The 16,344-nt window shown below is 41.6% G+C and overlaps 1 protein-coding gene across 1 annotated transcript in view; it reads right to left on the bottom strand.

The window, feature by feature from the left end:
* Positions 1-15,315, bottom strand: part of BIRC6 (baculoviral IAP repeat containing 6) — a gene marked incomplete at its 5' end in the record, with an annotated part of 141,333 nt that extends 126,018 nt beyond the window's left edge. The window contains 5 exon segments of the mRNA XM_083350685.1: positions 618-811; positions 1,465-1,602; positions 2,537-2,718; positions 14,963-15,296; positions 15,298-15,315. Coding sequence (XP_083206811.1) covers positions 618-811; positions 1,465-1,602; positions 2,537-2,718; positions 14,963-15,296; positions 15,298-15,315 — 866 coding nt within the window.
* Positions 15,316-16,344: the final 1,029 nt, after the last annotated feature.

Below are 16,344 nucleotides of genomic sequence, written 5' to 3'. Positions count from 1 at the left end.
TGCCAGTCTCAAATGTTAGACGTGCTGGGAATTTTGAATACTGTATCCTGGATGCAAAGTGGCTCGACAAGGAAGCCCAACCATTTACAATATATCAATATTCTAGGAAGAATGCTCCCTACTACCCAAGTTACTTTAGCATTTTTCTTTCTGCACAGCTGGATGCTGGATAGGCACCATTCTGCACGTTTATTTTTAATGAAACTTGTGGAGTCCAAGTGAAATTGGGTACTTGTAGAAATAGGATTCTGTAGAGTGGGGCTTTACTTACAGGTATCAAGTAACCTATCCAAAGGGATAACATCACAACTAACACCACAATATATAGTTCTTGCCCGTATGTAGTTTATATAGCCTGCTATAGTGACTCCTTTACATAAATCATGTGATGCTGACTATACACAGAAAACTTACAATTCTAAAAAGCAACCTACCATTTCTCTGCCTTCTGCCTCTTTGTACTCATCCGGAGGAATTGTCAGACATAGCATTGACAACAGCCAATCTGTCACCCCCAATAACCTTGTGCTATTGCTTCAGAGCAGACTAAAAATACACATGCAAATGAAACAAACTGTAAAACAGCTTTTTAAAAATGTGAATTAACTTCTCCATACCTATCCACTGATCGGCCAGGCCCCACGCCAAGTTCCGGTCGTGCACTGGGCAAGAGGTAAGATAATCTATCCATAACAGATGAAGCTACAGGTAAGGCAGCAATGTTTTGATTTATTTTCTTGAGTTCACTTACAATGGCACTGGCAACAGATTTCAATACATGGTGAGGGAGATGGAACGTAACAGTTGCCCACTAAAAAAATAAATTAAATAAAAATTAAATTTGAGTCATTGACTACAAGATCTCAGCTTCCAAAACACAAAGGAATGTATTTTTAGGACACAAACACAATAAAAAGACAAAAAGGCTAATGAGTATAAAAGACCTTTAAAAATAAGTATGGCACACCAGCATATTTGAGATATTTTGCTTTGAAACAGAGAAAACATAGTACACCTCTGGCCCACCAGATGTTGGTGACTTATTGTTCCCAGCAGCCCTGCCCAACACAGATAGTGTAAGGAGTTGCCGACACTCAAGCCTACAAATATAAACATAAAAACTACATTTATGTTTGTTCTGAAAACAGTTCACTCAAAAAGAATAACTGTATAAAATACTCCAAAATTTCCCTTTCAGTCTTTTGCTTACTATGAAGGGACTACTGTCCAATGTTAAGACAGAAACAATGGCTAAAAAAATACACGCATCCTCTCTGTATGATAAACACATGATGGTAACTAAACACAAAGTGTCCAACTTTTCCTTTCCAACCATTATATGGCATATTTGCCTTGACTAGCAGATTCATTGCAAGGAAAAACAACTGTTAAAAATCAAATATAGAATAGCAGCAGCAAGGAACATAACCCTGTGGCTTTAAAAACAGTGATAAGATTTCTTACCTTTGCAACTTTGTGGTTCGCTGCTGTTTCATGTGAGGTATTTTTTAATCCATCTTTCAATTGTGCAAGAAACAAATCATATCCTTCTGTGCTTGACACATCTATCTTCTCTATGCAAGCAGACAACAGTTGCTGGGCCTGAAATGCAAAAAGTGAAATTCTGCAGTAGGTGCAAAACCCAATAATGTTATTATTAGTAATACATTAATCAAACATTTAAGACAAATGGTCATCAGATTTGTATTCATCCATGCTTTTAAAATGTTGTTCCATAGTGAGCCATTTTATTTCTTGTATTCTGTATTGATATGCATCCCCAAGTAACATTTGTGGTAAATTGCAAGCTTGAAAATATTAAAACAAGATTCCACGATCAACAACAAATTTCATCCAATTGTTATCATCCAGACACAACTGGCAAAAAGCTAGTGTGCACACATAATACTATTTCCTAGTTAATTATTCTTATTCAAGTTAAATGGATCTCCATGACCGATTCTCTCAAATATACCAATAGCTAAAATTAATTAAAATACTTGCAAACAAGAAAAAAGGACATTAATTGGTGATATATAGGTCTATGAATATATTCTCCAGTCTCTCTATAGCTGACTTTAAACAGGGACAAAAACGTATTTCATTATGACTCTCCTGTTACATAAATCTTATTAATTGAGGAAGGTGATGCAGGAAATTTTAAACTTTTTTAAAAGGCAATCATCAACTTGAAATCAATCTGAAAACAAACTGGCAGCCGTTGTATTATTTAGATTTCATGTATCCTGAACTTTACCACCAATCAGCCTAATTATCAATTCTTTTGATCAGATGCAGATTCCAGGCTACTTCATAGTATGATTACTGAGAGATCCCGGATATGATGAAAATCAGACTCTGCACATGATAAATACATGCAAATGAGGAAAAGGCGAAGTCTTTTTTTCCCAGCATAGTAACAGTATTATAATAAAAATACATATATTCATTAGGAAAAAGTTAAAGGCGAATTAGGAGAATCTGGTGTGGGGGGGTTCCTGCAGAAGTCGTAATAGAAATACTACTAATCACTTACCTCTGTCACTGGCAATTCCAGCTGAACTATGTCATCTTGTTTAGAAACAGGAGTTTGCAGAGCTGTGTCCAACAACAAGATGCCATTTAGATCCTTCCTACATCCAACTGCGTAATCATCCACAAAGATGACTTTATCCACTGCAGAAATGTACTGACATTTCACCCGACCACCTGGCTTAGCTGTAAAATGTGAAAAGCAAAACAATAAAATAAAGACACTAATTCAAATCAAGAAAGCATATCCATGGAATCCTGAGGAAATATATTACAATCTCCTCTTACTCATTATAGAAGGGAAAGCCTATCATGGCAGGAGACCACGCATGATTTCTGAGAAGATTTTAATGACGTTCCTGCTACCTAAACATTTACATTTGAAGATCAATGAACAGTACTCTAACTTTTAATACTGTAGCCTCCCCTCCAGGTATAGGAGTACTTATTTTCCTTATTTTAATACATTTTGAGAAATAATTGAAATGAAGCTGAAAAAGCCAGAAAGCTTGGATTTTTTAAACAGCATTAATCTATTTTTTTTAAATAGAAGAAATGTTTAAAGGTACAGACAATTATGTTTCAACAATCCAAAAACCTATTCAGGATACCTTTGATAAAAAAATACCTTCCAAACATCCATCTAATTCCAAAAAGCCAGTGATCAATAGCGTGGCAACCAGCCTCTGAGGCATGAGATTCTGGGGCTATTTGCCACCTGTAAGGAAGAGCGCAGTGTCCAAAAGGGCAGAGATGAGGGAAGGGGAGATAGACGGCTTGGGCGAATTAAAGAAGAGGTAATAACTTATCTTACCAGGGCTCATGGGAAGGAGGGACCAAGTCTAGAGGTATGGGTTGGATTGGGGTGGATGCTAACTTAATGATCTACGACTCTTGGTTAACTATGGCAATGGGGATTGCCGGGATTACCATCACTATGTAATGCTGTCACGTGACGCTGTGCTTTATGACAGCATTACTTAGTAATGGAAATTCCAACTCTAACTGTGGTTCTAAATAAGGACTACCTATAGGCCACTTTAATTTCTATAGTTTCTATATTTATGAAATTTATGGTTGTCCCAGACTCTTCAAGAGCAGAAAACTCCACCTTCTTCCTAGAATCTAAAATAACGGTAACAGGAGCAATTAACTATGCTTGCTTGCTGAGCTCTTTTCAGTCGTAGAGTATCACCCATTTGGAGCCTTAGAGGGTGGGGGTTTGGCAAAGTCTCCCTGGTTTGCTGCTATGAAATGAGATGGGTACTTGCTGACAAGCACCCTGTTGATTTACAAGTTTTGTTGCAGTTTAAGACACTGGTGCTTTTAACAGACATGATCTGGCTATCAGTCCTGGAGCCCCACAGTAAAAAGCACAGCCACTGATCCCTTCTTTGCTTTTTTCCCGGATGACACAGAGTTTGGCTGATCCGATCTGCACAGTTTCTCCTGTACTGGATTCCGAGGAGGCTGTTGGGAGAGGGTGATATGGGGGAAAACAAGACTGTAGTTTCCCTTTTCCATATCTTCTCTGCCGTAACTCTTCCAGTAATGCCTATTATTACACAACACTGTCGTAGCTCTTCCAGGATTATTTGGTGTGCCTTGCCTCATAGGTTCGTCTCTTAGGTCCTCAGCCAACCCTCTCTTAAGTGGTCAGTCAAGAGTAAGTCATTCCATCCTACATCGCCAGCAAGTAATTTAATGTTCAAAATATATGACCTTATTCTGACTCTACTTCGGCTCCCAGATCTTCCAACTTGTAGGGGATTGCCAAAGCTTCAGGTTTGTATATGAGGTCCTGGTAATTGTGCAATATCAGATGATTCCCTCAATGAATGAGTTGCTGCTTCCTTCAGCAAACTTAATCAAAAAATAATTTTGGTGTGATCAGTGGAAAACCCTACTGGTCTGCCTGCCATACACATTTCACACTGAGCAGTGAACGTCCAGAATTGATCCTGATTCTGGCAAGCTTCTAAGGGAATGCAGAAGCATTGCCTGAGATGCAATTTGTTGCGCTGCCATGGGTTGGGGCAAATTCTGCCCCAGCAGTTGCATTAGTTTTATTATAGCATTCTGCAAATCGATCATCTGCAGATCTAGTAGCTGCTGGTGTTGCAACAATGCTACTGTCAGATGCTTGGTAGATAGCAGAATTCCTTTATGATCAGAGGACATTCCTGAAATTCCTCTGCTTGGAAGAGACTTGCAAGATTGATGTCAGTTTTATCAGGTCGACAAGACAGGAAACACAACCAGATAAGCTAACTTTATTATGAAGTAATAACAGAATGTCAGGTCCAGCTCAAGAATGACAGAGCAATCCAGCCAAAGTTCAGTTCTTTATTTGCCTATACCCAACAGACAGAATCTTGCCGGATTAAACCTTTACTACTCTCACACTAACATATATAGGTTGGCATGTTCTAGGAATTTGCTACTGTAATTCTTTTCCCTGTCTCCTATTCAGCTCCAGACTGTTCCTCTTTGTCTTGCCCCCCTCCCTTTTAACACAAAAATATATTCAGGGACAATTTCTTAATAAAGCTTTTTAAAGATATATTACCATCTAGTCTGTCTTAGAATTCTTGTTCTTTGATATCTATCCTGCAAATTCTAAATGAAGTGTCAAAGCACAGAGTAATACCAATGCAGGTATAACCTGCTCTTATTTTTATTTGCATACAGGTAGTCCTTGACTTACAACCATTCATTTAGTAACCATTCATAATTACAATGGCACTAAAATAAGTGACTTATGACTATTTTTCACACAACTGTTGCAGAATCTCCATGCTCATGTGAACAAAATTTCAACTCTTGGCAACTGGCTCATACGACAGTCGCAATGTTCTGGAGTTGTGTGATCACCTTTTGCAAAGTCAATGGGGAAGCCAGATTCACTTAACAATCATATTACTAACTGAATAACTGCAGTGTTTCACTTAATAACTGTGACAAAAAAGACATAAAATGAGGTAAAACTCACTTAATCACTGTCTTAAAAACAGATTTTGGGCTCAATTGTGGTAATAAGTTAAGGACTTCCTATATACCTCATTCCAAGATATCCTCAAAGAGAATGAGAAAGAACCTCAATTCAGCTGAGGGAAGTAGCAAGAAGCAAAGGAAAGCTGAAGTAAAATCGTAAGCACATCACAGACACATAATTTTCACTTTGCCCCTGCTACACTTAGGCCTGAGTTGGTTTATGGTAATTAATTGCAGTCTCTAAACAAAGGCTACTTATATGTATTATGATTGGCTCTGATTCAGAGGCTGAATTGGTGAACCTAGTTCATTTCTGGAGACAAAAGGCTATAGGCAACCCATGAGGGATGTTCTAATTTACCCCAGCAGATAAAAAGAGTGGATCAGCAGACATCAGCATGGCTCCTTGAGATGAGAGGATATTAACTCTTTCAATTAAACAGAGCCAAACTACATAATAGCTCCATAACCCCTTCCCTTGTAGGAAACAATTCTCCACTACTAGGTCTTCAATCACTGCTTCTCCTTCTTAGTTTCACTTTCACTCTTTGCAACCCAAACATATAGTTGGTTGATAACTGCAGGAAAATGTGAATAACTTTAGATCAAATCAAATCAAATTGTTTATTGCAGCTTTAAGACCAGACACAGTAAAATATCCAATAGTACATTTGTGTGTGTATATCACAGTATACACAATAATATGGTAAAATCTAAAGATAAAAATGTATAATAATTGTATTCAAATGGCGTTAATAAAGCAACATATTATACTGAAAGTAGCACAAAGCTGGGCAATCTGGGATGAAATTTTTGAACCCTTGTCCAAATGCAGTACAAGTTGTCGACTTATGACCACAATCGAGCCCCAAATACCCATAGTTAAGTGAATTTTGCCCTGTTTTACCTTTCCTTCTACTGTGGTTAAGTGAATCACCACATTTGTTAAGTTAGTCACAATGTAGGAGATGACTAGGCTGAACCCGCGGGAGGGGTCAAGTGCACCATCAGTCTTAAGTCTCTTCAAGCTCACAACCAAGTCCAGCTCAACTCTGCAGCTGAGAACCGAGCTATGGATTCAAAATGCAGGCCAGAATGCAGCTGCAGAATGAAGCTGCTCCTTCAGCCACAGAAGAAGTGGACCTGCTGGGCGGGGCTGTCGGTGCCAGAGGTAAGACATCCCCTGTAAATAAGTCCTGGTCTTTCTTTTGGAGGCAAAAAGAAAAAGACCCGGTCTTATTTTCGGGGAAACACAGGTAGTTCTTTCTCTGCCTGAACTACCCTTCTCAATTCTTGTATTACCTGCTGATTGATTTATGACCAAGCCAGTAAAATCACTAGAAATGTGTTAATTGAGAACTGTTTGCTACTCAACTTGTGCAAGACAGCATAGAATAAAATGGGGAAAAATAAATCAAGCAACAATGAAAACAGAACTATCACACAGGAAAATACAAGGCCTGAATGAAAAACTGTTCGATTAATACCCAGACAGAATGAGTGAATAGATTTAACGAAAGAGAATGTGGAAGATGTTAGAACAAAATGGAAAGATGTATGCTATAGACTGCTACAAAATATATGGAGATGTTAATGAGGAATGTGGAATAGGGTATCTGGTGGAATGATGAAATGAGACTATGAATGCATAAAATGAACTGTGCAAAAAAAATTAAATACATATTGTCTAACGTAGACGTGTCAAACACAAGGCCCGGGGGCCGGATCCGGCCCGCGAAGCCATCCTGGAAACAGTGAGGGAACGGCCCCCACTGCCTTGGCCCTGGCTCAGAGACCCCCATTCTGCCAGAGACCCTCAGATCTGTCCCACTCCTGCCCAGGCCCCCATAGGCACCCTTGATGCGAACGATGCAGAGCTGGCCACGCCCACCCAGTAGGCCATACGCACTCTAGCCACGCCCACCCAGTAGGCCATGCCCACCCTGGCCATACCCACCCGGCCCCTTGAGGGCAACCGCAATGCTGATGCGGCCCTCAATGAAATTGAGTTTGACACCCCTGGTCTAATGTATACAGTATAGTAAAAATAGCATGGAATGGTTACAATTTAAAAAGCAATCAAACTGATGAGTTATTTTGATGGAAACAAAAAAAGTGTTCTGAAGTAGATGAAGATAGCTAAACAAGGAGCTTCCAGCAGAATGTTTTTGCTTTTCTTGATTTTGGATGAAACTAAATCCAGAAAGCTATCAGAATATTAGGTGATGATCAGACGTATATGACATGCGTTACACACAACCCAAGTCTCTTTCTCAATTTAGCAGTTTCCAATAAGATACTCCCACAGACCTGCCTGCTTCTAGGCTTCCCCAGCCCTCTTTTCTTCCCTTCCTCAGCCTCAACTATCACCAGTATCTTGCACTATGTATTTATTGATGGTCTCAGCAGTAATGAAAAATCTGCAAGCACTGCATAGCCCACCGGCCTAACCACTTCCTTATGGTGACTGTGCTCAGTTATTGCAACCAATGTCCCTACATTGTGTCACTAACGAAATCCCTCAAGCCTCTTTTATTTTTCCTCCTGTTTTTCCCAAACCACTTCTGTCTGGAATAATCAGGTCTTGGTCTGTACTTGGAATCTGTTTTGTTCCATATATGTATCAACATATTCAAACTCTTATTTCAGTTCAGACTTGGACCAATCAAAACTAATTGTTCTATGTATGAAACAATGTATGGAACATTTTACATATCCCTGTTAGCAATATTTTTAATCAAATTATAAAAAACTATCGTAAATGTCGTAAGAATCCTCTTTCCTTATAAACCCTTCTTTCTTCTACCATCTGTATGTCCTGCTTCATACACTATATTCACGAACAACATTAAAATAGAAACTATTAAGAGTCACTTCTCATGAGATGGCTAGCTATATAAATTTGATAAAGAAATAACTTCATTACAATTTCAGCACAGTAGATGTAAAAATAAAGTAACAGCAGTAATCACAACATACATCAACAGTACTAGGTATAAACAGCTTTGTTTCCAATCGCAAATATGAAACATTTCAGAAACTTCCTATAATGGAAGTGACAGGGGAGTGTGTGGGCGGTAGTAGTGGGCAAGTGCATGCGCAAGTGGAGCTGCGTACGCGTGCCTGCCCGCCACTTGTGCAAATGGAAGCATGCATGTGCGCGCTTGCACACCACTCGCACAGATCCATTTCCCCCCCTCCCCCCCCCAGCCAGTCCACAAAGCCGGAAAGGTTGGAGAACTCTGCCTTATAGTACTGCTGAAGGAAGAAAAGCACTCTTATGTGTACTTCTAGTACAGCTGAAGAAATTTTTCAGACTAAAGTTATTGGTTTTGGACCAGTGGTGACAATGTTGACTTCATGGGCACCAATACATCCACAGACATTTCCCTATATCTAGCAGGCTGTTTATCCCATTTGGCTCCACAAGGCATTAAAAAAGAAGCTTTCCACCCACAATTGTTTTTCTGCAGGTTCTACATGTATTGCATAGCACAGATTGGTGATATGTGTTTGAAAAGATTCTACAAGTCTTAACTATTAATCCCCTTGCCACTTTATTTCTTTCAACTATCAAATACTTTGCTAAAACTATACATACTTTTAAAAAGATGTACTTAAGTTATTTCCATCTCCATCACAAATTCTAATAATAAAAGTGAAGGAGTATAGTGAACAAATAGGACTTTTCCGTTGTATTGCAGCCCTACCCTATAGAACAGGGGTCCCCAACCCCCGGTCCATGGACCAGTACTGGACCGCGGCATGCCAGCAACCAGTCCGTACAAGCAAGCAAAGCCCCATCCGTGGGATGCAGGAAGCACACAAAACCACCCACCCTGCGGTCCGTGGGAAAAACGTCTCTCTATGGAACCAGTCCCTGGTGCCCGAAAGGTTGGGCTGCTATAGAACACCGTCTTCCATGAGAGCCAGCAGGCCTTTACCTTTCTAACCTTCTTTAAGCATTTAAAAGCTGGCTTTCCACACACTTTGAGATAGGATGAAGTATGAGAATGTTGTGGGCTGCACTAGAGAAATTTGTTGTGATGCCAGGTTTCTGTTCTTCATTTTATTGTTCTGTTTTTATTATTTCCACAAATCTTTTTATTCTTTGGTTGTCCAGAGTTTGGTTTTAAACTGGGTGGCTATACAAATGTTTTAAATAAATAAATGGAACCTCAAATAGCAACTTCATAAAGTTACTCTAAGAGGGGGATGGGCAGCTTTTGAATATGATATATAATAAATAAATCAGACTTCCTACATAATACTCCCATAAAGACTTACATTTTGGTAAAAAAAATGCAAAATCAGAAAGATGCCATTTTTAGCCATTGTATTAATGAATAGAAAAAAGTGCAAATGCCACAAAAATAGCTCAGCCAATTTATCCACTAAGCATGTGCTAGCCTAGCAAACCCTGAACATCTCTATATGAGATCTGAGAATTAGGCTATGACTAGATGGCAATTAACATGTTCTTTGCCTGGATCAGAGATAGGAAGCATATTTACAGTTTGTAGATAAGCACAGAGGATGCTGAGAGAAGACACAAGGTGCACTCCAGGAAAAGGGAGTTGGGCATTAGTGGCCTAATGGTTCACCTCAGCTTGACCTGGCAGATCCCCTTGCAACTGAAAAGTCTGATTGGCCAGGCCATGAAACCGATGCCCTAATGCCTCTTATGCTTAGTGCTGCTCTCTGACAAGAATCAGTCTATGCAGGCCAGAGCAGCAGGAAAGCAGAAGGGCTTGGAAGTAGCGTTGCTGAGGGGGGAAAGGTGCAGTGGCCAAGGAGGAAGACTGGATCTACTCTGCCATATGTATCTCTCTGTAAGGCAAGGAGTAGGGAAAAACTGTAAGCAATTAAACAAGCCATCTCTCTCTGCTTGGCAGAAGGAAGGAAGGACAGGCTCAGGTAAGCAAGAAGAGATTAGAAAAGGGAACGCAAACAAGAAAAAAAATCAAAGAAATAAATATATTTCTCTCAACATAGAAAGTAAAGGGAAAACAAGGTAAGATTGGGGCTGCTCACACTGTAATGTATTTCCTAGATTATATTATAAAGCAAAAATATTGGAATTATGTTAATAAAAAACACTGTACTCTAAGTGGCCAAAGTGAAATAGCTGTTTCACAATAGATTTTTTAAAATAAATTTTATAGCATGTTATAATAATTTTTACCCATCAGAGTTTATTTATTTTATTTATTTTTATTACATTTATATCCCGCCCTTCTCCGAAGACTCAGGGCAGCTTACAAGCTTAGCAGTAGCCTTCATTCTATGTATATGCCTGCTTGTTAGGGCTTTCACACACAACCCAAGCGGCATTATTACAAAGTCAGCTTATTGCCCCCAACAATCTAGGTCCTCATTTTACCTACCTCGGAAGGATGGAAGGCTGAGTCAACCTTGAGCCTGGTGGGATGCGAACCTGCACTAATTGCAGGCAGCTGGTGTTACTTAAGGAGGCATTAGCCCACTGCTCCACCAAGGCTCTTTCACATCAATTGCGTGAAAACGCTTTGTGTTGAAGTTGTTGTTCTTTCCACCTCAATCAACTTTTCTGTTAGGAAAATGGCAAACCTACTCAGCTGATAAACTATATCAGATCTTCTAGTTCTCCTCAAACACTGGTAACTTTCAAATAATTGTTCAATGTATCCTAGATGGTCTGGTAAACCTGCACCTTGGGGGAAATGAATTGCAGTGATTCTGGCCCTTCCTGTCAAGTCATGTCCTGATATAAGCTCTATACTTAAGTCACTTTCCTATGCTGTTCCACAGGATTCCATCTTTTCCTGTATGCTGTTCATGTTTACATGAAACTATTTGTATAGGTCAGACATGTCAATCACAAGGCCCAGGGGCCAGATCCGGCCCGCGAAGTGGTTTCATGTGGCCCACGAAGCCAACCTGGAAACAGTGAGGGAACGGCCCCCACTGTCTTCGCCCTGGCCCAGAGACCCTCCTTATGCCAGAGACCCTCAGATCTGTCCCACTCCTGCCCAGGCCCCCATAGGCACCCTTGATGCGAATGATGCAGAGCTGGCCACGCCCACCCAGTAGGCCATACACACTCTAGCCACGCCCACCCAGTAGGCCACGCCCACCCAGCCCCCTGAGGGCAACCGCAATGCTGATGGGGCCCTCAATGAAATTGAGTTTGACACCCCTGGTATAGGTCATTCACATTTGGTCTGAAATACTATTAGTATTCTGATGATATATGGCTCCAAAATATTTTCTATTTCATTCCAAGGAAGCAATCATTATACTTGACCATTGCTTACACTGATAATGAGTTGAATGAAAGAAAACAAATTAAAATTCACTACTGAAATTCAAAAAAGATTTCTCAATAAAGTAATGATGGTGATGAACCATTAGTTTAACTCAAACAATAAGCCTACAATATACTTGATTTTCAGCTGTTACCAGTTTTTCTGATTGTGGTAGTGGCAAGAATTACATTTTTATTTATTTATTTATTATTGGGACTTATGTGCCGCCCTATCTCCCGAAGGACTCAGGGCGGCTAACAACAATAAAATACAATAATACCGAAGTTAAAAGAAAAATAAATTAATGGCCCCTGTAGAATAAATTAAAATTAAAATTAAAATAAGTTAAAAATTAAAGTTAAAAATTAAAAACATAATTAAAATCCCTGTCAGTCCAGGTCAGCCTGATGGAAAAGGAGTGTTTTGAGGCCGCGGCGAAAGGACCGGAGATCTGGGGCCATCCGAAGCTCAGGGGGGAGCTAGTTCCATAGGGCTGGCGCTCCCAGAGAAGGCCCTCCCCCTGGGGGTCGCCAGCTGACATTGTCTAGCCGATGGTACCCTGAGGAGGCCCTCTCTATGTGAGCGCACTGGGCGATGGGAAGTCGTTCCCGGCAGCAGATGGTCCTGCAAGTATCCCGGGCCTAAGCCATGTAGGGCTTTAACGGTAAGTACCAGCACCTTAAATCTCACCCGGAGGACAACCGGTAACCAATGCAATATCCCAGTTTGATTACAGTTAGTCCTCAACTTACAACTGACCCCAAAATTTGTTAAGCGAGTTTTGCCCCATTTAAATCTTTCTTGCCACAGTTGTTAAGTGAATCACTGCCGATGTTAAGTTAGTAACAAGGTTGTTAAGTGAATCTGGCTTCTCCACTGACTTTGCTTATCAGAAGGTCGCAAAAGGTGTGACATGATCCCAAGACACTGCAACCATCATAAATATGAGTCAGCTGTCAAGCATCTGAATTTTGATCACCTGACCATGGGGATGCTTCAACAGTCATAAGCGTGAAAATCAATCATAAGTCACTTTTTTCAGTACTGTTGCAATTTTGATGCAGATGTCCCATAATTAGATAATACTGGAAAATTTGCATTGGTTGTCAAATGATTTTCAAGTATAACTAAAGGCATTAGTGCTAATTAACAACGTCCCAAAAAAGGTCATGATTTGAGTAACAGAATTTCCTCTCAGATCTACCTATAGTTAGGAGAGCTTATTTTGTCACTTTTCTTTGTTTACCTTTAGAAAACTTGTAAAACTCTTTACCAAGGCCTTTAACATTATTTATTATTTGTGATTTATTTTTTCATGTTTTATGCTGTTTTAACTTGTAAAGACTTGATTATTCATTTTGAACAGAAAAGTGGCATTTAAAACAACTATTTAAATAAAGCATAATTCATATGACCATAACACTTAATGTTCTATAGTTATTTTCTATCTTTTAAATTATTTTTATACAAAATTTTCCTTATCCAAGGTATTTTGGTTCTCACTATAAATATAGTCTTAGTATTTTTCAAAAGAAACTACCACAACCTTTACAAAATACAATGTGTACTAAGAAATGATAAACTAGGATTACATTTCCCTGTCTTAAACACATTTTTCAAACGTTGAAATATATGCCATTAAAAAAAAAAGACCAGTATAACAAAATTCTATAGAGGGTAATAATGTACAACTACTTCAACATGTTGCTATATTCTACTTCAAAATAGCATTATAGGAAGTTGTTAGTTGTAACATTTAATATACAGAAACCCAGCATTACCACCAAATTTTCCCTAGTGCAAGTGTTAATAATAATAATAATAAAAATCTTTGACCAATGTTTGTCCAATCTAGTTAAGGGTGTCTGCATTTTTAGTATAGTAACACTTTCAGTGTTATTACCAACAGACAATTCAAGCAAAGATTATGTGCAATAGCTCTAATTGGGGTCCCAGTTTGTTTTGATTATTGTTTTTCAGTACTGTTTCATTATGTTTGCCTACCTTACTCTGTACACCGCCCCGAGTCCCTCGGGAGAAGGGCGGTTTATAAAAACAAATAAATAAATAAAATAAATAAAATAAATCTGTACTAGTGCATATTATACATAGTATAATAGTCAGACATTGGTAAATTACAGCCTATCCACACACATAATGCTTGTAATCACCAGCTACCACATGGATACTCATTTCTAAGAAAGTTTTCAAAGAAACTTACACCTTTCCCCCTTCTCTCTTAATAACTGGTGCAGGCATAGTTTTAGAAAACGGGGGTGGGGTGGGGAAGGAGAGAATAAGTCAGAATTTGAAAGAGCTTTCCCCAAACTGGGATTCTGTCACTCCTGGACAATATTACCCTTCCTTTTCAGCACTGCCATGTGGAATGACAGCGGTGGCACCCGAGGTCTAGCATTTCCGGAGCACAGCGGGCTGAGGAACCCGGCTTTAAAACAGAGGTCTTCAAACTTGGCCCTTTTATGACTTGTGGACTTCAACTCCCAGAATTCCTCAGCCAGCAAAGCTGGCTGAGGAATTCTGGGAGTTGAAGTCCACAAGTCATAAAAGAGCCAAGTTTGAAGACCCCTGCTTTAAAATAAACGCCCTGCGAAGTGGGAAAGAGCCGTGAAGGAGGAGGAGGAGGGAGGGCAAAGCAAAGGCAACTTCGGGACTTCCAAGTTTTGTTTTTCCTCTTTCTCGAGCCGAGCCCCTCCGCCGGCCTTTTAATCGGCTTGGGCTCTACGTCCTCCCGAGTCACAATTCGACAAGAATAAAAAAAAAAAAAAAAGCGGCCGGGCGCTGAAGAGGAGGACGAAGGAAACCACCGGCTCGCCTTCGCGCTCTCGTCGAGCGAGCCAACCAACGGGACTTTCCAGGCCCCGAAGCCTCAACCGCCGCCGCCGCCGCCGCCACCATTCACACCCCGGGGACAGGTGGAAAAGCTACCACGAGCCGGGAGGAAAAGAGGCAGGGACGACGACGACAAGGCGGTTTTTCCTTTCCCTCCCCCTCCAAACGCCACCGGCTCTCCCTCCACACGCCCAAGATGCCCCGCTTGCCTCTCCCGGACTCTCCCGCCTCCCGCTACTCAACGGGCTTCCCTTTTGCCCCGGCCTATTTCCCTCCCTCCCTCCCTCTCCCCCCCTCACCGTTGAGCGCCGACGCCTGCAGCGTCGCTCCCGAGGTGCCGTCGATGACTTTGATGGCGCCGCGGGCGGTCACGGCCAGGATGGCGTTGAGCGCCGGGTGGTAACACAGGCTACAAAGCCCGTCGGCGTCGCAACGCAGGCAGCCGTCCCGCAGCAGCAACCACTCGCAGGGGCCTGGACCCGGCCCTGGACCTGGACCCGGACCCGGCCCTGGACCCGGCCCGCTCGACACCGGCCCCGAGGAACAAGACGCTCCCCCGGCCTCCTCCGCCGCCATCGCGCAGGACGAGAGGCCCGGCGGGAGCCGCTCAGTGACAGTCCCGAGAGGTGCCGCCGCCGCCGCCAGTCAGCATCCGGGTCCGGAGAAAGGGGGAGGGGGGAAAAAGGGAGAAGGGGAGAGAGAGAGAGAGAGAGAGCGAGCGAGCGAGAAAAAAGGAGAGGGAGCTGAGCGTCGGCGTCCGCAGGAAGTGACGTAACCGCGCCGGAAGCAGAGTGCCGCTAAGAAACCGCTTCTCCAATGTTCGGTCGCCTGTTCGAAGTGAAAGGGCGGAAGGGGAAGCGGCGTGCGCTCTTCCGCCTCCTGAGGCGATTTCCTAGGGCAGGGGTCGGCAACCTCGGCTCTTTTATGACTCGTGGACTTCAACTCCCAGAATTCCTGAGCCAGCTATGCTGGCTCAGGAATTCTGGGAGTTGAAGTCCACGAGTCATAAAAGAGCCGAGGTTGCCGACCCCTGTCCTAGGGAGAGCTCGCTTTAAGTCACCTGATCAGCAGATTGGGCCTATTCCTGCTTCCGTAGGCGGGGGGGGGGGTCTCCGCCTTCCAGCCTGCTTAATGCTTGTTGAAGCTGAAGAGTATTTATTTCGTAAACTGACGAAATATTTATTTTATGTATTATTTATTTACAGAACTACTGGAAAGAAAAAAGACAAAAGACATAGAACTACCGGAAAGAAAAAGATTAAAAAAAAAAGCAACCCTCAGGTTCCCTTTCGAGATTTGAGAAAGGACGTATTGGCATTTTTGTCAGCCTTCTAAATTTGGAGCAATCCGAATGTGTATTAAATAAAACAATTCCATCGATCGCTGGAGATGCCGAGGAACCTACTTTATAGAGACCGGTGGGTTGAAGAAGGCTGACTTCAGCCTACCGCTTCCTGATTCTCATTGGGGTTTTGGCTTGTGAGGCCCAATATAAATTTATTATAGATGCGGCCGAGCGTTTATTTCCACAGCTACAGCGTAACTGTGTATTAGGATAGTGCAGGGGTCGGCAACCTCGGCTCTTTTATGACTCGTGGACTTCAACTCCCAGAATTCCTGAGCCAGCATAGCTGGCTCAGGAATTCTGGGAGTTGAAGTCCACGAGTCATAAAAGAGCCGA

The sequence above is a fragment of the Vipera ursinii genome, assembly GCF_947247035.1.
Source record: "Vipera ursinii genome assembly, chromosome: 1".
In the NCBI taxonomy this organism is placed as follows: domain Eukaryota; kingdom Metazoa; phylum Chordata; class Lepidosauria; order Squamata; family Viperidae; genus Vipera; species Vipera ursinii.
The sequence above is the reverse complement of the archived record's forward strand: the minus strand, read 5'-3'. Positions and strand labels throughout refer to the sequence as shown.